The sequence below is a fragment of the Colobus angolensis genome, unplaced genomic scaffold (assembly GCF_000951035.1).
Source record: "Colobus angolensis palliatus isolate OR3802 unplaced genomic scaffold, Cang.pa_1.0 Scaffold418, whole genome shotgun sequence".
NCBI lineage: Eukaryota > Metazoa > Chordata > Mammalia > Primates > Cercopithecidae > Colobus > Colobus angolensis.
The window spans coordinates 269,506-289,481 of record NW_012117577.1 but is presented as its reverse complement, the minus strand read 5'-3'; the positions used below and the strand labels follow the sequence as shown (position 1 = coordinate 289,481).

General features: G+C 32.3%; 1 protein-coding gene across 1 annotated transcript in view; it reads right to left on the bottom strand.

Annotated features, from left to right (window-relative positions):
- The window catches only part of ASCC3 (activating signal cointegrator 1 complex subunit 3), a 367,201-nt gene that overhangs the window by 85,400 nt on the left and 261,825 nt on the right, over nt 1-19,976 (bottom strand). The window contains exons 30-33 of the mRNA XM_011956428.1: nt 15,105-15,242; nt 14,894-15,014; nt 13,716-13,848; nt 9,987-10,112 (exon numbers count right to left, since the gene is read on the bottom strand). Of these exons, the coding sequence (XP_011811818.1) occupies nt 9,987-10,112; nt 13,716-13,848; nt 14,894-15,014; nt 15,105-15,242 (518 nt within the window). The remainder of the gene's footprint in view (nt 1-9,986; nt 10,113-13,715; nt 13,849-14,893; nt 15,015-15,104; nt 15,243-19,976) is intronic.

Sequence of the window (19,976 nt, the reverse complement as noted above, 5' to 3'; positions counted from 1 at the left end):
ATAACTGATAAAGTTATTTCTAAATTGAAAACACTAGTAAAAATGTGCCCAGGATACTAAGTAGTACGATTTGTAGAGTAAGAATCAAACTATTCTTTTTTTAAGTCAAATCTGTCTGCCTTGATCTTGGAACAAACAATTCTTTATGTAACTGACATTACAGAAAGAAGGTATTTCGAAAATATTACTGTGAAATACAAAAACACTAAAATTCTACTTTTATTTATACATTTACTAGGTCATTAGAAAACTAATGGATGCTGTTACTGATTACCACAAGCCATTGTCCTATACATAACTGGGATGTCAACTTCACCATTTTATGCTTTAATGAATAAATTTGGTACATTTACAAATAACACTTAAAACTATCAATGAAAAAAACTTACCTTGAAAAAAATTACAGGTTCTTTTAAATATTTATCTTATTTTATTTACTGTATTTGCTTTATTTTGTTTAGTATGTTTACAAAGTATATTTCAATGGATTAATATCCCTTCTAAAGTCTGTTTATTTAAGCATAGTGGGACTTTTTAAAGACAAATTTGTGATTTTCATCCAGATAAAATATAGTCAGGGTAAATATTGCTTAAACATTTAAAGTACATTGCCAAAAAAAAAAAAAAATCAACCTAAATGATGTTTCTGAGATTACAATAAATTATATGATGACTCCACTAAAATACTATTCATAATCTAACTTACTAAAAGTTCACATTTCTTTGTGCAGAAAACATACACATTTCATTGTTATTTATTCTTAATACAGTTTTTTTTTCTAAATGTGGTCACCAACATTCTTATTGACTTGCATAACAGAAGAAATACAAAATTCAATTCAAGTAAATTGAACTTCACTGATCTTGACTAAATACTATTCTTTGTCAATATTTGGACTGAGGTTCTAAGGGCATTTAAAATATCTTCAAATCCTTATAAAAGTAAGGTATTGTTACATCTAAATTAGATATACAATTTGTGAGACACTGTAAAACAATTTAAATGTAAATGAAGTTTTTTAGGTTACATAAAATTTTGGGAGTTAATATAAGGGATACAGTACAGATTTATATGATCTCTATTAGTAGCATAACATAGCCTTTACTTCTAGGAGGTGAACTTTTTTTTTAGTTACCATGCAACTTCTAGACTGAACAATTGTAAGCATTTAGCTTAAAACATTACATGTCATTAATTTTAATAATCACTTTACCAACTTGAAAAAGCATGCAACAGCTAAGTAAAAAGGTCTGTTTTCATATTGCACTCTCCACAGTAAAAAATTTGTAATTTACTGGTTATTTAAACACAAACATTTCACAACTGTTTAATTACGGGTAAAGGATAAAATGTAGTTTCATATTCACTGCATTGAATCATCAAGTCATTATCTTCTCTTTGCCATAAACAGACAGCCTACCTTTTTGTCAGCATGCTATTTCATTTATTTCACAGAGAAACCCAGTTCCACAAAAATTGACTTGTCAGAAGCTCTAATTTATGAGACTGAGCTCTGTAAGATTTCTCTATATTGGACTCAACCTGCACACAAGCAGGGTTGAATATTTACAATGCTGTTAACAGGTGCTGAGTTGTTTAATGATTCTAATAGCCAGAAGCGTACTGAGAAAGCCAGCGGGATCACAATTACAGGCTGTTTGAACACAACAATTACTAGTCCCCTGAGAGGTGTGAAAGTCAAAGGCAGTTTGATACTGACAGCATCTAGCACATGGGCTACACAAGCTAACTTCTATTAGCAGTCCATTGGGAAAAAGTCGTAACAAACCTCTCCCTATCATAAAAATTTACAAAGTTCATAAAATTTAAAGAATCAAGAACTAAAAAACTTTTCAACAATTACCTTTAAAAGATCTTATCAAAGGACAAACAAGAATACTACATATGAAATCTCAAGTTACTTTTTCAAATCTTAATACTGATGAAATTTCACCAGTTGAGAATGAAAGAGGTTTTATATTAATGTAAAACATAGATAAAGTTACACCAAATGGTTTGGATTTAATGTGAATAGTGCCAGCCATTTCCTGTTTGGTTTATGTAAACCTGGACAGATATCTTGCTGGGAAATTTTTCATCAGTATTGAAATGCTGCTGCTATAACTGTCAGTAGTGGGAAGTCATTTGTTACGGCACCATGTTTTTTTATGTTCAGATTATGCAGCAATAATAATGACACAAATAGCAAAAGTGGTTGTAGGAACAGCTGAAACTACCACAACATTTTTGCCCCAGATATATTTAAAAGCTTTCTCAGGGGAAAACAGAGTAAAACTGAACATACAAATTGAATCCAGAACTCAATTTGGAATATATTATATTTTATGAAAGCACCAGTACATATGTTTATAGTCATTTGAACAAGTTAATGTGTGTCTATGTTATATATATATATATGTGTGTGTGTGTGTCTATATCTATTAACATAATTATCTTTATATGCATATATATTTGCATATATACATAATATACACAAAAAAGAATATAAATAGACATATAGTGACCAACTCAGGAACAGTGGTTGAAATCTTTGTCAATACAAGTTTTACTTTTGGTGTGCTAAATCTTTGTCAATACAAGTTTTACTTTTGGTGTGCTGTGGTGAGGACTTTATAGTAGTATGATTAACTGAAGGAAGCTGGAATATGAGGTTGTAGTTCCTTACCTATATATGACTATATTATAAAAATGGTCTTTCTTTTCCATTTTTAAGTAAACCTCAGTCTCTTTGTTACACACACATGCATGCATACATACATATTCTTCCTTCCCAAGAAAAGTTAAATCTCAATTTATGGTACTGGATGAAAAGCAATATTAGGGGAAAATTAAAACTACACATAAGTTTTTCATTTGAGACAATTAATTTAGCATTTAAAAAAATTTTATCAGATCTAAAAATAAGTGGGAAAAATTTACCAGTCTCCTGTGTCTTGGTTTGCTTCCAGCTTTTGGGAAAAGTGATTTTAACATAGACAATAATAAAAAGATACAAGCAAGGGCCAATCAAGAGAATGTGGAGAAAAGGGAATCCTTGTACATTATTGCTGAGAATGTACATTATTAGCACAGCCTCTTTGGAAAACAGTATGGAAGTTCCTAAAAATCTAAAAATAGATCTAGCATATGATCCAGCAATCCCAGTTCTGGGTATATACCCAAAGGAATTGAAATCAGTATGTTGAAGAGACGTCTGCACTTCTCTGTTCATTGCAGCATTATTCACAGTAGCCAAGTTATGGAAACAATATAAAGTGCCCATCAATGGATATTCGAATGGATTTGAAAAATATGGTATATATATACACAATGGAATACTTAAAAAAAGAAGGAAATTCTATATTAGTCACAACACAGATGAATCTATAGGGGGAGGAATCTAGAGGGCCTTATGCCTAGTGAAATAAGTTAGGTAGTATGGAAAGACAAATACTGTATGATCTCACTTATATGTAGAATCTAAAAAAGTCAAACTCATAGAAGTACAGAGTAGAATGTCAGTTATCAGAGGCCATGCGGGTGGGGAAGGCCATGCAAGCAAAGGGGCTGGTCAAAGGGCATAAAGTTTCAGCTAGACAGGAAGAATAAGTTCTGGTGATGCACTACACAGCAATGGTAACTATTGTTAATAATAACGTATTGTGTAATTCAAAATTACTAAAAAGAGTAGATTTAAAATGTTCTTGCTACAAAGAAATGATAAGCATGTGAGGTGATCAATATGTTAATTAGCCTGATTTGTTCATTTCACAATATATACATATTTTGAAACAGTACATTGTACAACATAATATAATTATCAGTTAAAATTTTTTAAAAGAAAATTTATGTTCACACAAAATCTCACAAATATTTATAGTAGTATTATTTTAAAAAAGAGTCAATCAAAAAAGAAGGTGGCAGAGCTTGACTACAGCTAAGTAAAATATATAAATTGTTAAAATTTACTTAGGCACATTTTCCCATTTTTATCTAGATGTGAAGATTTAGATATTAAAACTGACAATTTGTTTTTTGGGGGCATCAAATAAAAAAAGGCCATTTGAATGAGTATGGCAGAGTTTCCATAAAGAACCCATTGTTCAGCATAGCACTGAAAAGAGAAGTGGACAGGGAATGTGGACCTGACAGTGAGCACAGTGATGGAGAATGGGATGGAATCCCAGTGTTGCCTCTGTCACTTGGGAGCTGTGCTACTGGGAACAAGTTGCTTAATCTCCCTGTGCTTCCTTTATTTATAAAATGGGGATCATAACAGTACTAAATGAGTTAAGCTCCTGAAACAGCATTTCAAATATAGTAGACACCCAATAAATACTACCAATGCAGATTGTTGTTTACAACCTTATTAATTCCAATTTTCATTTTTATAAACTTTTTGCCTATATTTATGTTTTGCTATTGTTCTGCATCTAGTTTCTTAAGATAAATGCTTGGTTATTTTATTTTTAAGCATTCACATTTTTTATTAGGTCTGTAAAGATATAAATATTCCTTAGAATTGTGCTTTGGTTTAAATTCATTGTTTGATTACATTACATTTTTATTTTTGTATAGCTGTGGTCTAAACCTTTTGTTTTGATTTCATCTTTTACTAGAATAAAAGTTTTATAATCCCAAGCAGTTAAATTTTTTTGCCAGCACTTTTATTTTTATTTCTGGTTTTATTATATTACACAATGAGAATGTAGCCTTATGATCTCTATGTTGAGATGTTCTTTGTGGTCTACTTCATGGTAAATTTTTCAAAACAAATATTCCATTAGTGTTTGCAAGTAATGATATTTTGTTAGGGGCATATGTACAAAGATACTATAGATACAAATTCAAGGGTATTATTATTTAAATCCTCTTTTTTTATGAAATACTTATCTTTTTGATGTGTTAAAGTCTCCTAACATGACTAATTTAGTTGGGCTATAATTTTAATTGAATTTCTGTTTTTGCTTTATATATCTGATGTTATTTTTAGTTCTCTGAAAATATGTAAACTACCGTAACTTTCTAGTGATTGTGTTTGTTACCAATATGATCCATTCTTCTCTGTCCTTTGTATTTTTTTTGCCTCGAATTTGGTTTTGTATGATTTTAATTCTGCAGCTGCTGTTTTCTCTTTTTCTCCTTTACATCTTCTGTCAATCCTGAATTTTCAGCTTTTCTATATCAATCACGTTTGAATGAATCTGATAATTTCTCATTTACAACAGGGAAGTTTAAATCATTTACAATAGTTATTATTATAGTTGACCTGACTTACAGCATAAGTAGATCCCGTCTGTCCCCACTCAAAACTCTGCAATGGTTCCTGTTTCATCCAGAATGAAAGTCAAAATCCTCACCATAGTTTCTAAGACCATCCATGCATGCCCTGTATCACTAATGGCCCTCCACATCCCCAACCTCATCTCCTGTTATTTTCCTGCTTGCACTTATTCTACTTCAGCCACATCTTTTCCTTGTTGTTCCTTGAATACACCAGGCACGCTAGCCTTAGAATCTCTCTTGTTCCCTTGGTCTGAAATGTTATTTCCTAGAAAGTGGCTGACATTCTTACCTCTTTCAAGTTTTGGCTGAAATATCAGCACCCTTAATGAGGCCCACCCTGACTTTCTTTTTAATACAGTATTGTAATCTCCCATCTCCCCCCAGGCCACCTTCTGGCTCTCCGACTCTTCCTCATCCTGTTTTCCTTCTGAACATCTATTATCTTTTAATAATATTAAAATATACTGTCTCTGTTAAAAGAACATGAGTGCCAGGACAGCAAAAGTTTTTGGTTAGTTTACTAATACATCTTCAAAGTGGCTAGAGTGATACCTGGAACATAGTAGGTACTCATTAATGTTTACAGAATTAAGAAATAAAAAAATTCATTTTTAAATGCTTATACTTTATAATTTTAAGTAAATTTTATGATTTTTGAGGCTAGAAGTCATTACTTATGTTGCTACTACCTTCCAATAGAAACTAATAGTTGCTAATCATAGCTTTTTCTGAAAAACAAATTATTGCTGTATCTATTCTACATTTATGAACTTACATGGCAACAGCTTGGGCATAGGATTCTACTTCAGAATAATAATGACAGCCCAGACAGGTAACTCAACATATGTATAGGCGGCTACTGAAGGAACTAGCACATGAAATATGAATGGTCAAGAGTGGATAAGCTGTTACTTTTGAAAATCAGTAGAAGCTACATTTATCAATATTGACTGGACTTTTAAGACTGTTAAGACTTGGCTAGCTGTAAGGGCTAAGGAAGGTACTGCAGGCAAGAAGAAGAGTGACAGCAAAAGCACAAAAGTGAGAGGAACCTCTTATGTAGATGGTGTGGGTTAACATCTCCTTTGATCTACACTAGCCCCTTGGATGGTTCAGGGGAGATACTCAACCCTCTTTTTGGGGCAGCAAGATGAGAGGGAAAGCAGCTGCCACAACTAATAAGAGTTCTTAGTCAATGCATGAAGATAACTTACCCTTCTGACTTTCAGCCCCCAAATTTCCTATATATAAAGAGGTGTGAATTAAAGAATACTCATTTATTTACATGGACTACACTGACTACAACCATGTGTGAGCAGGAGACATCCTAAACTGCTAATACCCAAGAAGTTCTCTGGATCAGAGGCTCACTACAATTTCTGTAATTTATGAACCTCTTGAGATTTTATCTTTTGTCTACTATGATAAGTGTCCCCAAACTTCCTGTTCTGTCTTTCATTACTACTGTTTATTACAGTTTCATGTGAATTTTCTCACCATAATATTATAAAATAGAAGGCAGTTTGTAACCAGAACAACAGGGAGTCATACATACCCAGCTCCCTGTGTGTGGGACCCCTATTCTGACCCGTGTCTCCAACTGTGCTCCTGGCTCATCTCACTCTCATGGTTGAAAAAAATGTAAACACTGGACAGTTTCCTACTTATTATCTTAATTTAAAGATTTACTGCATTCTATGTCTACTAACTAAACCTTATCTAGTTCCCAACCCCTATATAATACATTTAATTTCTGATCGATACTATCTGACAGTTTACAAAGTAGGCAAAATTGAAAGACTAAAAGCAGGTTAAGCAATTACAGAACTATGGAATCAAAGGAGAGGGAAGATCAAAAAAGTAAATTTGGGGTTTTAAGTCAAGGTAAACAGATGCAGTGATAATATTAACAAAAGTAAGAAAGTTAGAGGAGAGAAAGATTTTGAGAGTAATATGATTAATTCAGTTCTGGACATGTTAAAGTGAAATGATGGTAGGAAGGCTATGTGGCAATATTCAGAAGGCTGGAGAAATAAAATTGTAACTTGACAGAGAGCAGATTATAGCCACATATTTTAGGGTCTTTCACATACAAGGTGATATTTTAAATATAGATAGGACTAGCAGAGAAGAACCTTTTAATATTATGTCCTGAGAAGAACAGAGTATCATTTCTGTAATATTCTTGCTAAATAGACATAATTGAATTTAGTGATGAGGAAATCAGCAAAAGCCAAATTGAAGGGCATTCTACAAAACAATTGGCCAGTTCTCTTCAAAAATGTCAAGGTTATGAGAGACAAAGAAGACTGAGGAAATATCACAGACTAGAGTGAACTAGACAGGGTACTCAGGGTATTAAACTGGATCTTGTACAGAAAAGGGACATTAGTGGAACAATTGGTGAAATCTGAATAAAGCCCATAGTATTGTATAAATGTTAATTTCCTGATTTTGATAATTATACATGTCATGTAACATGTTAACATGGGGAAGCTGGTTGAAAGGTATACAGTGCTTCTTTGTACTATTTTTGTTTTTTGTTTTTTTTGCAATTTAAAATAGAAAGTTCAACAATTAAAAAAATTTTAAAAAGGAGATATACACACAAAGGGCAATGTATCTGTGGATTCAGTAAGGAACTACAATTTGCTAAAGTACTAAACTGGCCTCAGAGAATTATGTCTCTGTGTGCTAATTAGACAAACTGACTAAAATGACTAGGTTCTTAGTCTCTAAACTAGACTCTTTAGGATGGTATAGATCAGTAAAGCAACTGACAGGGAGCTCAGAAGAACAGCTCAAAATCAACATTATATTCTTTATAATTAATACAGAATTAGAATGGCTTTAATTCATTTACGTAATTCTCAATATGACCCAGTGAGGGAGGGAGGCTATTTGTTACTTTCCAGATGAAGAACGTCTAGCTCAGAGAGGTAAAGGGACTCAGACTCACACCACTAGTAAAGGACAGTGAGGAAACAAGAATCAGCGTGTTGATTCCAAGCCCAAAGCTCTTTCTGTCACACTAAATGCCTTGATTCTTATGTGATAGAAATGATAAATATATCTACAGTTACACGCCAACTCCCATCTACAGACACACACACACACATACACAAAGAGTTGTAGATTATGAGTCAGAAAACCTGACTTCGTAAGATCTGGCTTTATCAAGAAATAGTAGTGGGACCTAGAACAAGTGACTTTAAGCTTCCAGCTTCCATATCTTCAATATCAAACAAGAAGATTGGGCTAGAATAAATGTAAAGTCTATTCCACAATTCTAATCCTGTAATGTGTTTGTTTGTTGTGGTAAATGTGCAGTTCTGGATGGCTATTTCACTAATTTTGCAGCTATGTTCTCAAATAATATTTAGTACCTAACCCAGACACCCTAACAGTGGAGGGAACTGGGCAAAATGTCACCATATTCTCAAACTCCTATCTAAGTAAGTGAAAATGTTGGCTGAAAAGAAACTTCTTAAGGTATTAGTAGGTAAGATTTAGTAAGAACATTTTCATCATTACTTCTCTAAGACTTTACAATGGTTTAATATTTTCTTTTACTTACATCTGGAACATCCCTTAAAATTGACCCTTCCTCCATTCACTCTATATCTAAGGTCCTCATTATCTTTTCCCTGTTATTCAGTAGCTTCCTAACTGGTCTTCCTGTTGTAATGGTCTTTCCATCCCAGTTCACTTCCTACCATAGTGCAATAAATATTTAACAAAACAAAACCTAATTTGGTAATGTTAATCCATGTTTAAAAAGGCTCACCATAGCCTCTAGGATCAGATGCAAACTCCTTAGCACAGCATAAGGGCCTTGTAGCCTCTGGTTCTTGGCCCACTTTCTAGTCAAGACAATCTTGTCTCCCTTCTCCTTAGATTCTGGCTACATTAAACTTTTTCATATTCTCTAAACGCTTATGACTCTTTCAAGCCCAGAGGATTTTTGCCCACATAATTTAATTCTGCCTCAAGTGCCTTCTGCCTTTTCTACTACTGTTCCTGATTCAAGATTTGGATGAAGTGTCACCTTCTCTGTGAAGCTGTCACTCTCATAGGCTTAAATATCATTCTATTAGAGGATTTATAATTTTCATTGTAAGGACTTCTATGTGTTTTTCCCACACTAAAGATCAGTCCTTAAAAAACAGGGAGTCGTGTACTCATTTTTACATCTCAGTGTTTAGTTTACCATCTGAAAAACAATAAGTGCTGAATGAAGATCTAACATATTGTCTGGACTGACACTCTATCGTGCCGCAATTTTATTTTCTCTTGCAATCTTCTTCTTAACACTTATAATGCCCCACAAATTTTTTTCCACCTACAATTTCACAAGCCTCACTCTTTTCTGAATTCCAACTGCATCTAAGTCAGTCACTGTCATGTAGTTTAGCACATTTCTTAATGACTTCAGTTATCTCATGTCTCAACTACAGAGCAAACTCCTCAGGACGGCTTAAGGTAATTAAAATAGGTTTAGTAACCAATGCATATAATTATTGATATTTTAATATACTGTGATACCACAGATATCATCTGATTCTTTACACAAATTTATATACCTAGAATCTCCAAAGTTCTGCCTTTTTTGTATGTACCTTAATTTGGAGTTCATTACTTTCAAATATATCTTATTTCTCGGCAAAACAGAAAGGTATATAACTGCCCTTGCACTTACCTGGGATTCATGATAAGACGCCGGAAAAAGTAAGTCCAGGTGATATAATCCAATGCGTCTTGCTTAGATGTAATTGTACCACCAGCAATCTCTGCATTTAAGTGGTCAGAGAGCACTCCTAATAAACTATATCGTGAACAAGACATGGGAGACATACAAGAGCATTAAACTGAAAACACTTAAATTTATCTCACATAGTCAAGATTCAGATTTTATGTTCTAAGATAAAAACAAATGTGTTTTATATAACTTAAAATTTAGTATATAATTTTGTATACTTCATAAATAATTCATTCCAAATTATTTAGTGGGAATTTGGTTTCAATGTACTTTAATCATGAGTCTATAAATCACTTAGTATCATGAACTCAGGTGAACCCATATTATTCACCAGTACATATATGTGTTCTCATTTTCTTTTAAAAAAGTATTTTATAATTTTCACTTAAATGTGAATAAAAAGTGGCCTAGTTAGAGAGAATGTCACAGAAGTACTATAATAATATTTTTCCAGATTAAGTTAACAGTAGTAGTAATTTGTTCAAAGCAATCACTAGTGCCTGTCACATGGTATGTACTCAATAAATGGCACTTATCACTACCAATCATTTTTGGAAAATAAATTGCTAGATGTAAAATGAATATAAGCTGACAAAAAGAAAGCTACTGACTTTCAGGAGATGATGACAGCCACGAGAGGTAGAGTAAGAGCAGGCAACAGAAGGGATATCTTGCAGAGGAAGGAAGAGCACAGGTACAGGGCATGGAGTAAGTATGGAATAAGTACTGAGGCAGATTAAAGGAGAGCTGACATGAAAGAGATGCTATTTAGAACAGAAGAGTGAGCAAATATATTCTCTTCATTAATTTGTAAATATTAAAGTCCCTAGTCAAATAAGACATTATATATTAGGTGTTGTAGAGTATACAAAGATAATCAGATGTGTTGAAAGACTGGCATAACAAAATGTTCAGCTTAGTTTCTTATTTTAAACATAAAAAAGGAAGCAATGTTCAACAAAAGAAAAAGCTAAGTAAAAATATAATTCATGGAAAAATATGCAGGTATTAAAAATAGTTTTTGCAAAAGACATGAGAAAATGGTTACAATAAGCTGAATTTTAAAAAGTTGCTATGTTACTCTCAGGTTACCAGTTGCAGACTATAAATTGGTACAGTTAATTTTGAGATCAAATTCATAATATCTATCTGAACAATCACTATGAACCAGCAATTTCACTTTTTCATTATGATCTGCTAGAGAAACATTTTCATGTGAGAATAGGAAAGAAAATCTTTTACTGCAATGTTATACACAAGAGGAGAAAACTGGAAATTCTCTAAGAGTACATTAATAGAGAAATGAATAAACTATGAAATACTATGTAGTACATAAAATAATAATGGTCATATCAAGGTACAAAACAAAAAAAAATAGTTAACTTTTTACTGAAGTATACACAGATAAAATTACATAAATTATATAGGTAAAACACAATTAATTTTTACAATTTGAACACAGTTGTGTAATCAACACCAACATCAAGCATTGAAAGTGTCCCAGAAGCCCTCCTGTTGTGCTTTTCTAGTCACTTTCTTCTCAAAAAAATATTTGGACTTCCATTTATTTTTGTTACCTTACTACAGTGGTTTGGGCCTGTGGCTCAATGCTTACTGGAAGAAGTGAAAGCAAAATCCCTACATCATACCCTATCTCAAAGGGAAAGCTTTCAATATCTTCTTATAAATTATGATGCTTGATATAGATTTTTTGTAGATATTCTTTATCAGATTAGAGAACATTCCCTTACACTCCTGCTTGCTAACAGTTTTATTATAATAGGTATGGAATTTCATCAATTTTTTTTCATCTATGAAATGATTATATAATTTTTCTCATTTTTGTTCATATGGTGAATTATATTCACTCATTTTTCAAATAATCATCTTTGCATTTATAGAATAAACTGCATGTAGTAGTAATATATTATCTTTTTATACACTGCTTGATTTGATTAACTATTGTCTGTTTAGGATTTCTACATCTATATTAATAAGAGACGTTTGTTACATTCCCTTCTCGTAAATTTCTTATCAGGTTTTGGTATCCAAGTTGTTCTGGTCTCATAAAACAAGCTGCAAGTATTCTTCCCTTTTCTAAGACTAGGAGGAGATTGTGTACGATTGATACTATTTCACCCTTAAATGTTATGAAGAATTCACCATTGAAGCTTCTGGGTCAGAAGACTTCTTTCTAAAAGATTTTAAATTTCAGATTCAATTGCTTTGATAGGTGAAAGACTACTTAGATTTTTAAAAGAAATTTTACTATTTGATGTAAATTTTAAATATTATTTGCATTACGTTGTTAATATCCTATTATTATTCCAGTCTGTGGTATTTTTCCATTCCTTATACTTACAATAAAGAATTTATCAATTTTATTCATCCTTCTAAAAGAACCAACTTTTGGTGTTGTTGATTTTTCTCTAGTTATGTTTATTTTCAGTTTAATAATTCTTACTTTTATCTTTATCTTTTTCTTCCTTTGAGTTCAATTCGCTATTTTTTTCTAAATTCTTGAGATCAGTACTTAGACTACTAATTTTTTTTCTTTTTCTTTCGTTTTTCTGCAGATAGGGTCTCACCCTGTTGCTCAAATTAGAGTGCAGTGGCGTTGCAGCACACCGTACCTCAAACTCCCGGGTTCAAGCAATCCTCCTGCTGCCTCAGGACCACATACATGAACCACCATGCCTGGTTAATTTTTTTATTTTTACTTTTTTTGTAGTAACAGGATCTATCTATGTTATCCAGGCTGGTCTCAAACTCCTGGCTTCAAGCAATTCTGCCTCAGCCTTCCAAAGTGCTAGGATTACAGGTGAAAGCCACTGTGCCTGGCTGACTTTCTAAGTTTTTAAAATCAACATTATTTGCACTTATAAAAAATTAAACAGAACCAATAACTATACACAGGATGAATCAGATGTTTTGTCTTCAATGCAGTTAGAATATGGTAAAGGAGATTCAATATATAGAAAACGACTATGATAAAAGGTAGAAAGTGGTAAGTGTTTATAAGCGAAACATACATAAATCGGAGGGAAGAAAGGTTATTTTCAGCTGAGAATACAAGAGAACACTTTGTGAAAGGGGTAGTGGTTACTGGGTCCCAAAAGAGGTACAGGATGATTCTCAAATAAGCCAGCAGCCTAAATCATTAATTACATGCTCCCTTATTTTGGATATTTATTTATTAACTGTACAACTGTACTATGAAAACCCTCACCAAACTAATACTTTATTAAAGGTTTATTATGTGATAGACACTGTTCTAAGCACTATGCATTTGATCATTATTAATACTCTATGAGATAGTTGGTCTTGCTACCATTTCCATTTTACAATAGGTACAATAAGGCAATGAGGAGTTAACTAACTTGCTCAAGATCAAGCAAATAAATGGTAGAGCTCAGATTTTCACCCAGGTCATCTGGTTTCATAGCCAATGTGACTGAACACTGTACTATACTGTTGATTTTAAAAAGCTCTTTTTAACATTTAAATTATAATTGAATATTGTCATAAAGTGATAATTATATTGTTTCACATTATATTAAATTCTTTTAAGATACCTGTTTTACTGATTTTTATATAATAAAATATAACCAGAAAAACACTAACTTGTGATGAAATAAATCCATTTAAACTAATTTAAATAAGATTTACCTTGATTCTACTGGGAAAGGTTCATAAAGAAATTTTTTATAAAAGTCTTTCTTTATGTCATGAACTAGAATTACAGCTTTGCCTTGGTCATCAAACTGCGGCCTCCCAGCACGCCCCATCATCTGGAGGACATCTTTAAAAGAGAGAACAAAGAGATATTCTACAATGTGGCACATAGCACAATGTATATTTACTGATTATGGCAGGCTTCTATAATCAACCAAATAACAAAAGAAATAGATTATTTTGATAATATGTTTGCTATGTTGATGGCTACTACTATACTGAGTTCCCTAAATTAATATAATTCACTCAGAAAATTGATAATTAAATAAGCAAGTTACGTAACTATGATGAAAAACTGAGTCCTTGAAAGGGTCTTTCTTAACATTTATAGATTTAAAGATGAAAATTCCCTTTAGTGGAATGCTTTAAAATGTTGTTTAATAGATACTATTTTAATTAAATAAGAAAAAGTAAAAAATAAAATATATATACAAAAATCTTTTCAGCAGAGTCATTTGGTTATTTTCCCCATGAATGATGAACCAATTTAGGCCTTGTCATCCCTGCACCCCGGTATAAAATTTCTTCCTTTTAGCCTACATAAATCTCTGAGGTAACTAGTGATTTAGAAATGATACAGCTTTTTACATGTATTCATTTAGTGGAAATATACATTGAGTTTATTTCACTTTTCAAACTCACTGAAAATGTTTTTATCATGTTTTAAAGTATCTTAATAAAGTCTTCATGCATAAGTTACAGCAACAAACACTTTGGTTCTGGAAATCCCATGGAGGTATCATTTCTAGTGAAACACATTTAAAATTAAGCAAAGTAATACTTAGTCATAACTTACTAAGGAACTTCACTAATAGCTCCTAAGAAGTACTTTTATCTATTTATAAATTTGAAACCAACTTTGGTTGCTTGATAATAAGTACTTTAAGCCACTTATTATCCTACTTTTGTGTAAGTAAAAGTAAATACAGCAGCAGTATTTTGTATAATATTTTAACTGGAAACAAAAAGTGTATAAATGCTTATCATCTGTTTAAATGTGACCAATTCTCACAAGTTTAATTTGTGGAAATTCAAATTATTATTTATTCAAGTTCAAATTTACTAAGGGTAAAATACAGCTTCATGTATTTCTGTGAATTTAAGAAAATTACCTGTAATGGGAAAATCCACATAACGTCTTGTTTTTCCGTCATAGTATTCTGTTCCCTTAATAATTACTAAATGAGCTGGAAAGTTTACACCCCAGGCTAATGTGCTTGTAGCAATAAGAACCTAAAAAGCAAAATAAAATATCTTATATTTAAGTAAAATATAACTTTTAAGTTACATTTAAATATGTGTTCATTGGAGGAAAAAAAGTACCTGAACTTTGCAGTTTACAAATAGTTCCTCCACTGTTTTTCGGTCCCTCTCATGTAGTCCAGCATGATGCATTCCTATTCCGAAAGCAAGTGTCAGCTTGAGGTTAGAATCTCTTACTGTTGCAATGATGTTCTCCATCTGCAAATAAAAACTCAATTACAAGATGGAGATGTATAACTTTAAAATTTTCATATTAAGATTATATTTGATTAATTTTCTTTTTTATGTTATGTGGACATGAAAATATATGTCCCATATACAGTTATGATTAAAGTTCAATGAACTGAAAATAATATCTACTTGGTGAGAATATACACTCTAAACACACTAAAGTTTAAAAGTTATCCATCTTATTTTTATGCATCAAGAGAAAAAATCTGTAGATAAATGATATATCCTTTAATGAGTAACAACCATTAAAAAGGATGCAGTATTTCAGTGTCTCTGTTCATTTCTTATTACAAAAAACACTGTTTTTGAAGTTCAGTGCCAAAAATTTTGAAAATCCAGACTAAAAACTAGTAAAAAATCAGCCATAATCCTTGCAGACAGAAAGAAATTGTTTCAATTTATGCTTTCTTACAGAACTTATCAGCCCTGAAAAAGTCACATAACCTTACTGGGCCTGTTTCTTTAAATGTAAATTTGAAATAATAACAGTAATCTTATACATGCATCTAATCTTCCCTAAAGCCCTATAATAGTAAATACTATTATTCATCCTATATGTAAATTTAGTAATGATAAAAGGATACATATACCTATTTAAAAATTGTTTTCAGGAGAGGCACACAACTAGAAACCTATTAGCATCTCAATGTTACTATATTCTCAAAACTCTATAACTGGTGTATTTTTGTTTACTTCTTATCTTTGATCAATAGTACAGCTAAACGTTTTTTATATTTATTGGCTGTTTTCTTTTACAATTTACCTTTTAATTTTTTAAGTCGATGTGATAGTCTTTTTTTTTCTAATTGGCTTGTGATCTTTTTTAATATATGAATGGTATTAACCCCTTGTCCGTCATACGCTATAAATATTTTTGCCCCCAGTTTTTTATTTGCACTTCATTTTAATTATGCTTTAACTTTATAGACCTAAAATTGCAAATTGATCTCTTATGTTTTGTTGCTCAGAAAACTTTTCCTAAATATATACATACATATTTCCCCATTTCTTCAACTTCTGTTATATTTTTATTTTTTAAATTTAAATAATTCTCTTGTAATTTATTTTTGTATAGAAACTATGGTAGAACTCTAAGTTTATTTTTCCTAAATAATTAACCAATTATTCCAGCAATATAGGTTAAATAATTCCTCATCTTACTTTAAACGCTCCATGTATTATATTCACAATTTTTATACATTACAATTTTTACATTTTTAAACATTTCCAGCCTCAGTTTAGCTCACTAAGCTGTCATATGTCTAAATGGTTTTTGAAATTCATGTTGTATAAATGCTCTCTGAATATTCTATCACTTTCCATTCTACATGGAAAATACTTAAACTAACACAAATTTGAAAGAGCAAACCTTATTTTTTTACAAATTTTTTTTTTTTTTTTTTTTGAAGCGGAGTCTCGCTCTGTCGCCCGGGCTGGAGTGCAGTGGCCAGATCTCAGCTCACTGCAAGCTCCACCTCCTGGGTTTACGCCATTCTCCTGCCTCAGCCTCCCCAGTAGCTGGGACTACAGGCGCCCGCCACCTCGCCCGGCTAGTTTTTGTATTTTTAGTAGAGACGGGGTTTCACCGTGTTAGCCAGGATGGTCTCGATCTCCTGACCTCGTGAGCCGCCCGTCTCGGCCTCCCAAAGTGCTGGGATTACAGGCTTGAGCCACCGCGCCCGGCCACAAAATTTCTTGTAAAGAACTAAATAGTTGTGGCTGGGTGTGGTGGCTCCAACCTATAATCCCAGCACTTCGGGAGGCCAAGGTGGGTGGATCATGTAAGGTTTGAGGTCAGGAGATCGAGACTAGCCTGGCCAACATGGAGAAACCTCATCTCTATTAAAAATACAAAAATTAGCTGGGCATGGTGGTGCATGCCTGTAACCCTAGCTACTGAGGAGGCTGAGACAGGAGAATCGCTTGAACCTGGGATGTAGAGGTTGCAGCGAGCTTAGCTCATGCCAGTGTATTCCAGCCTGGGCAACAGAGCTAGATTCTGTCTCACAAAAAAAGAAGAAGAAAAAAAGAAAGCCCAGTTTCTTTGTTTCAGATAGTTCTCTGTCCTTGAAGCAGAGGATAACACAAGGCGCAGCATGAGGAAGTGCTTTCTGGGAAACTCCATGAGGAGAATAATGTAAAGACCAAGTGATTTGAGAAGACACGAGCACTGAAAAGAAGGATACATCTCTAAAGTTTCACCACCACATTCCAACAGTAAGCAACAGGGAAGAAGTAACTTGAAAGTAGTAAATGTATAATTTTTATATGCCTAAGATAGAAGTATAAAAAAGTAACAATTTCTTCAGATCTTATTTCCTTTTTTTCTTCTATTAGCAACCTCTAATATATGTATACAAGTATGTTTGCAATACACTTAATATCTTTTATGTGCATAAATCAATAAGTTGATCACAAAATCCCCAGCTTGAGAAATTATCGCTGCTGCTGCAGTTTAGTAAAAATGTATGACCAAAATATCCATATAATGAAACATTCCAACTGCTTTGTTGTTCATTTTATTTTCACTAGTCAGAAAAATTTTCTCAGTTTTTTTAATATGGAAGCAAGCTGTTTTACACTTATAATAATCCATAAAATAGGACAATAAAGTTTAGCTTTATAGTAATTACTAATGTATTTAGAAAGTACTATACCAACTAGGTGATATTTTAATGACATACACATAAGAAATGTTATTTATCAACTTTCACTGAACTGAATGCAATGTATAAATAGTTCATGTATAAGTAGTTCATTCTGTTTGGCCACCTAGTATTCTTGTATTATTTACTTTATGAACTGTTATGGAGGAATATAGAAATGTGTTAATATGAATCCACTTTACCTTAAAATTAGCACAGGATATGTAAGCTGACACAAATGCACGATATAAGGAAAGGTGCTTGTCTTGTCTCATAAACTACGTTAGGTTTTCTCATTTGACAACTTATTACCCATTTTTTGTTCAATAGTTCACAGCATAAAATACCTTCAATTTACACTACAAGAAACTAATTCACTGGTGTCCTTGTTCTAATAATTAGTCTGAGAAATTTTTTTTTTCACTTTTAAACTTACATAAGTATAACTTGTGTAATTTATGGTGCCCCATGGCAATGCCAATCACACCCAAACCGTAATGTATCATTTGCCATAGGAAAGCTAAAGAATCCTCTGGCAGAAGGTCTGGTGAGGCATTAATATCCTGTCTTTTGCACCAGGGAAGGCGGCTAACTGTTTCTCAATCTCCTAGCCCCCACTTTCACATAAATCAATGCAGTAAAGAGAGCTGTTTGCTTATCCCAACTGGCAAAGACTTAACATCCTCATGAAGACAATCACACACACACACAACTTCATTTATTACATGGTTTCTCTGGATGAATTCCAAATTATTTGAACATCATAAAAAGCAAAATTTATAGCTGTTAATCATTAAGCAAAAAATACTACTAGGAAAGCCTATACAAATTTGAAAATATAATTTTTGGATTATATACATCTTTGTTACTGTACTTAAAAATAAGTTTCATCTTGATCAAAACATCATAAGACAAGCAAAAGTATTCAGAAACTCAGGATAATTAAAGTTTAAAAGATAATAATAGGTAAAATTTGTTGAGCACTTATAATATGCCAGGCATTGTGTTTATCACTTTACAAAGATTATCACATTTAATCCTTTATATAAAGTAATATAGTCTTCATATAACACTCAATTCATTTATACAACCGAGTATATTTCAAATAGAAAGATCCAGTGATTTTGAATAATAAAGAATATATTTTCTTAGCCCTGGTTCCATCCGAGAATTAACCCCCATAAAAAATACTTGGGTTACCATCTTCTCAATTTTCCCAGTGATAGCTAGTACTTTTCTAGATGGAGGGAAGTTTATTTTATACATAAAATGGATACCTTAGTACATTAAGGCTTAATTCTTGTTAAGAAGGGTTGCTATAGAAAAAAAAAAAAAAAAAAAAAACAAAAAAATGATAAAGATTTACTTTTATAGTTCATTTTTGTTCAACTAATATTTGTTGTAATGTGTTCAGCCTTTGAAATATGTCTGACTACCTGATTATTAAAAAAAATTATTCCATAATATACATAAAAGAAAAACAGATCTATGTTATTCTAGGTAGTGATCTTTTTCTTAAGGTTGGGGGGAGGAGGCACATATGTAAACTGTTGAACCATTTACTTTAACTTAATAGAATTTTTTTACATTTTATATTTATTATACTCAAAAGCTTTTGTAGAAAGATAGATTCCATTTAAGTAGATACATTACTCTGTGCCTGAAATACATTCCAGTCAGAATATAATTCAGTGAGTTGATGACAACGTTGGCTCCAAAAGAAAGAAGGAGACCAGATTGGACAAGAATGAGCTAACAGATTGTGCAGCCTGATTCTGTCCTTTTGAGTGTGATATATTGTTTCAAGATGCTAAAACCCATACTTTCTCAAAGCGTATCTGTTGTGCTGGTTTTCTCATTTTCACAGAATCCTCATTATCAGAACTCTATACTCTTTTCAAAGCATGTCAGACTCAGACCATATGCCACTGAATAATGCTTATCAATTGTCTAAAATGCTCAATAAAAGATGTACCACAGAAGAATCATAAAAGTTACAAAGAGTTTTTTTAAATAAAAATAATTAAATCTATCGTATCTGGTACAGATGTTAAAT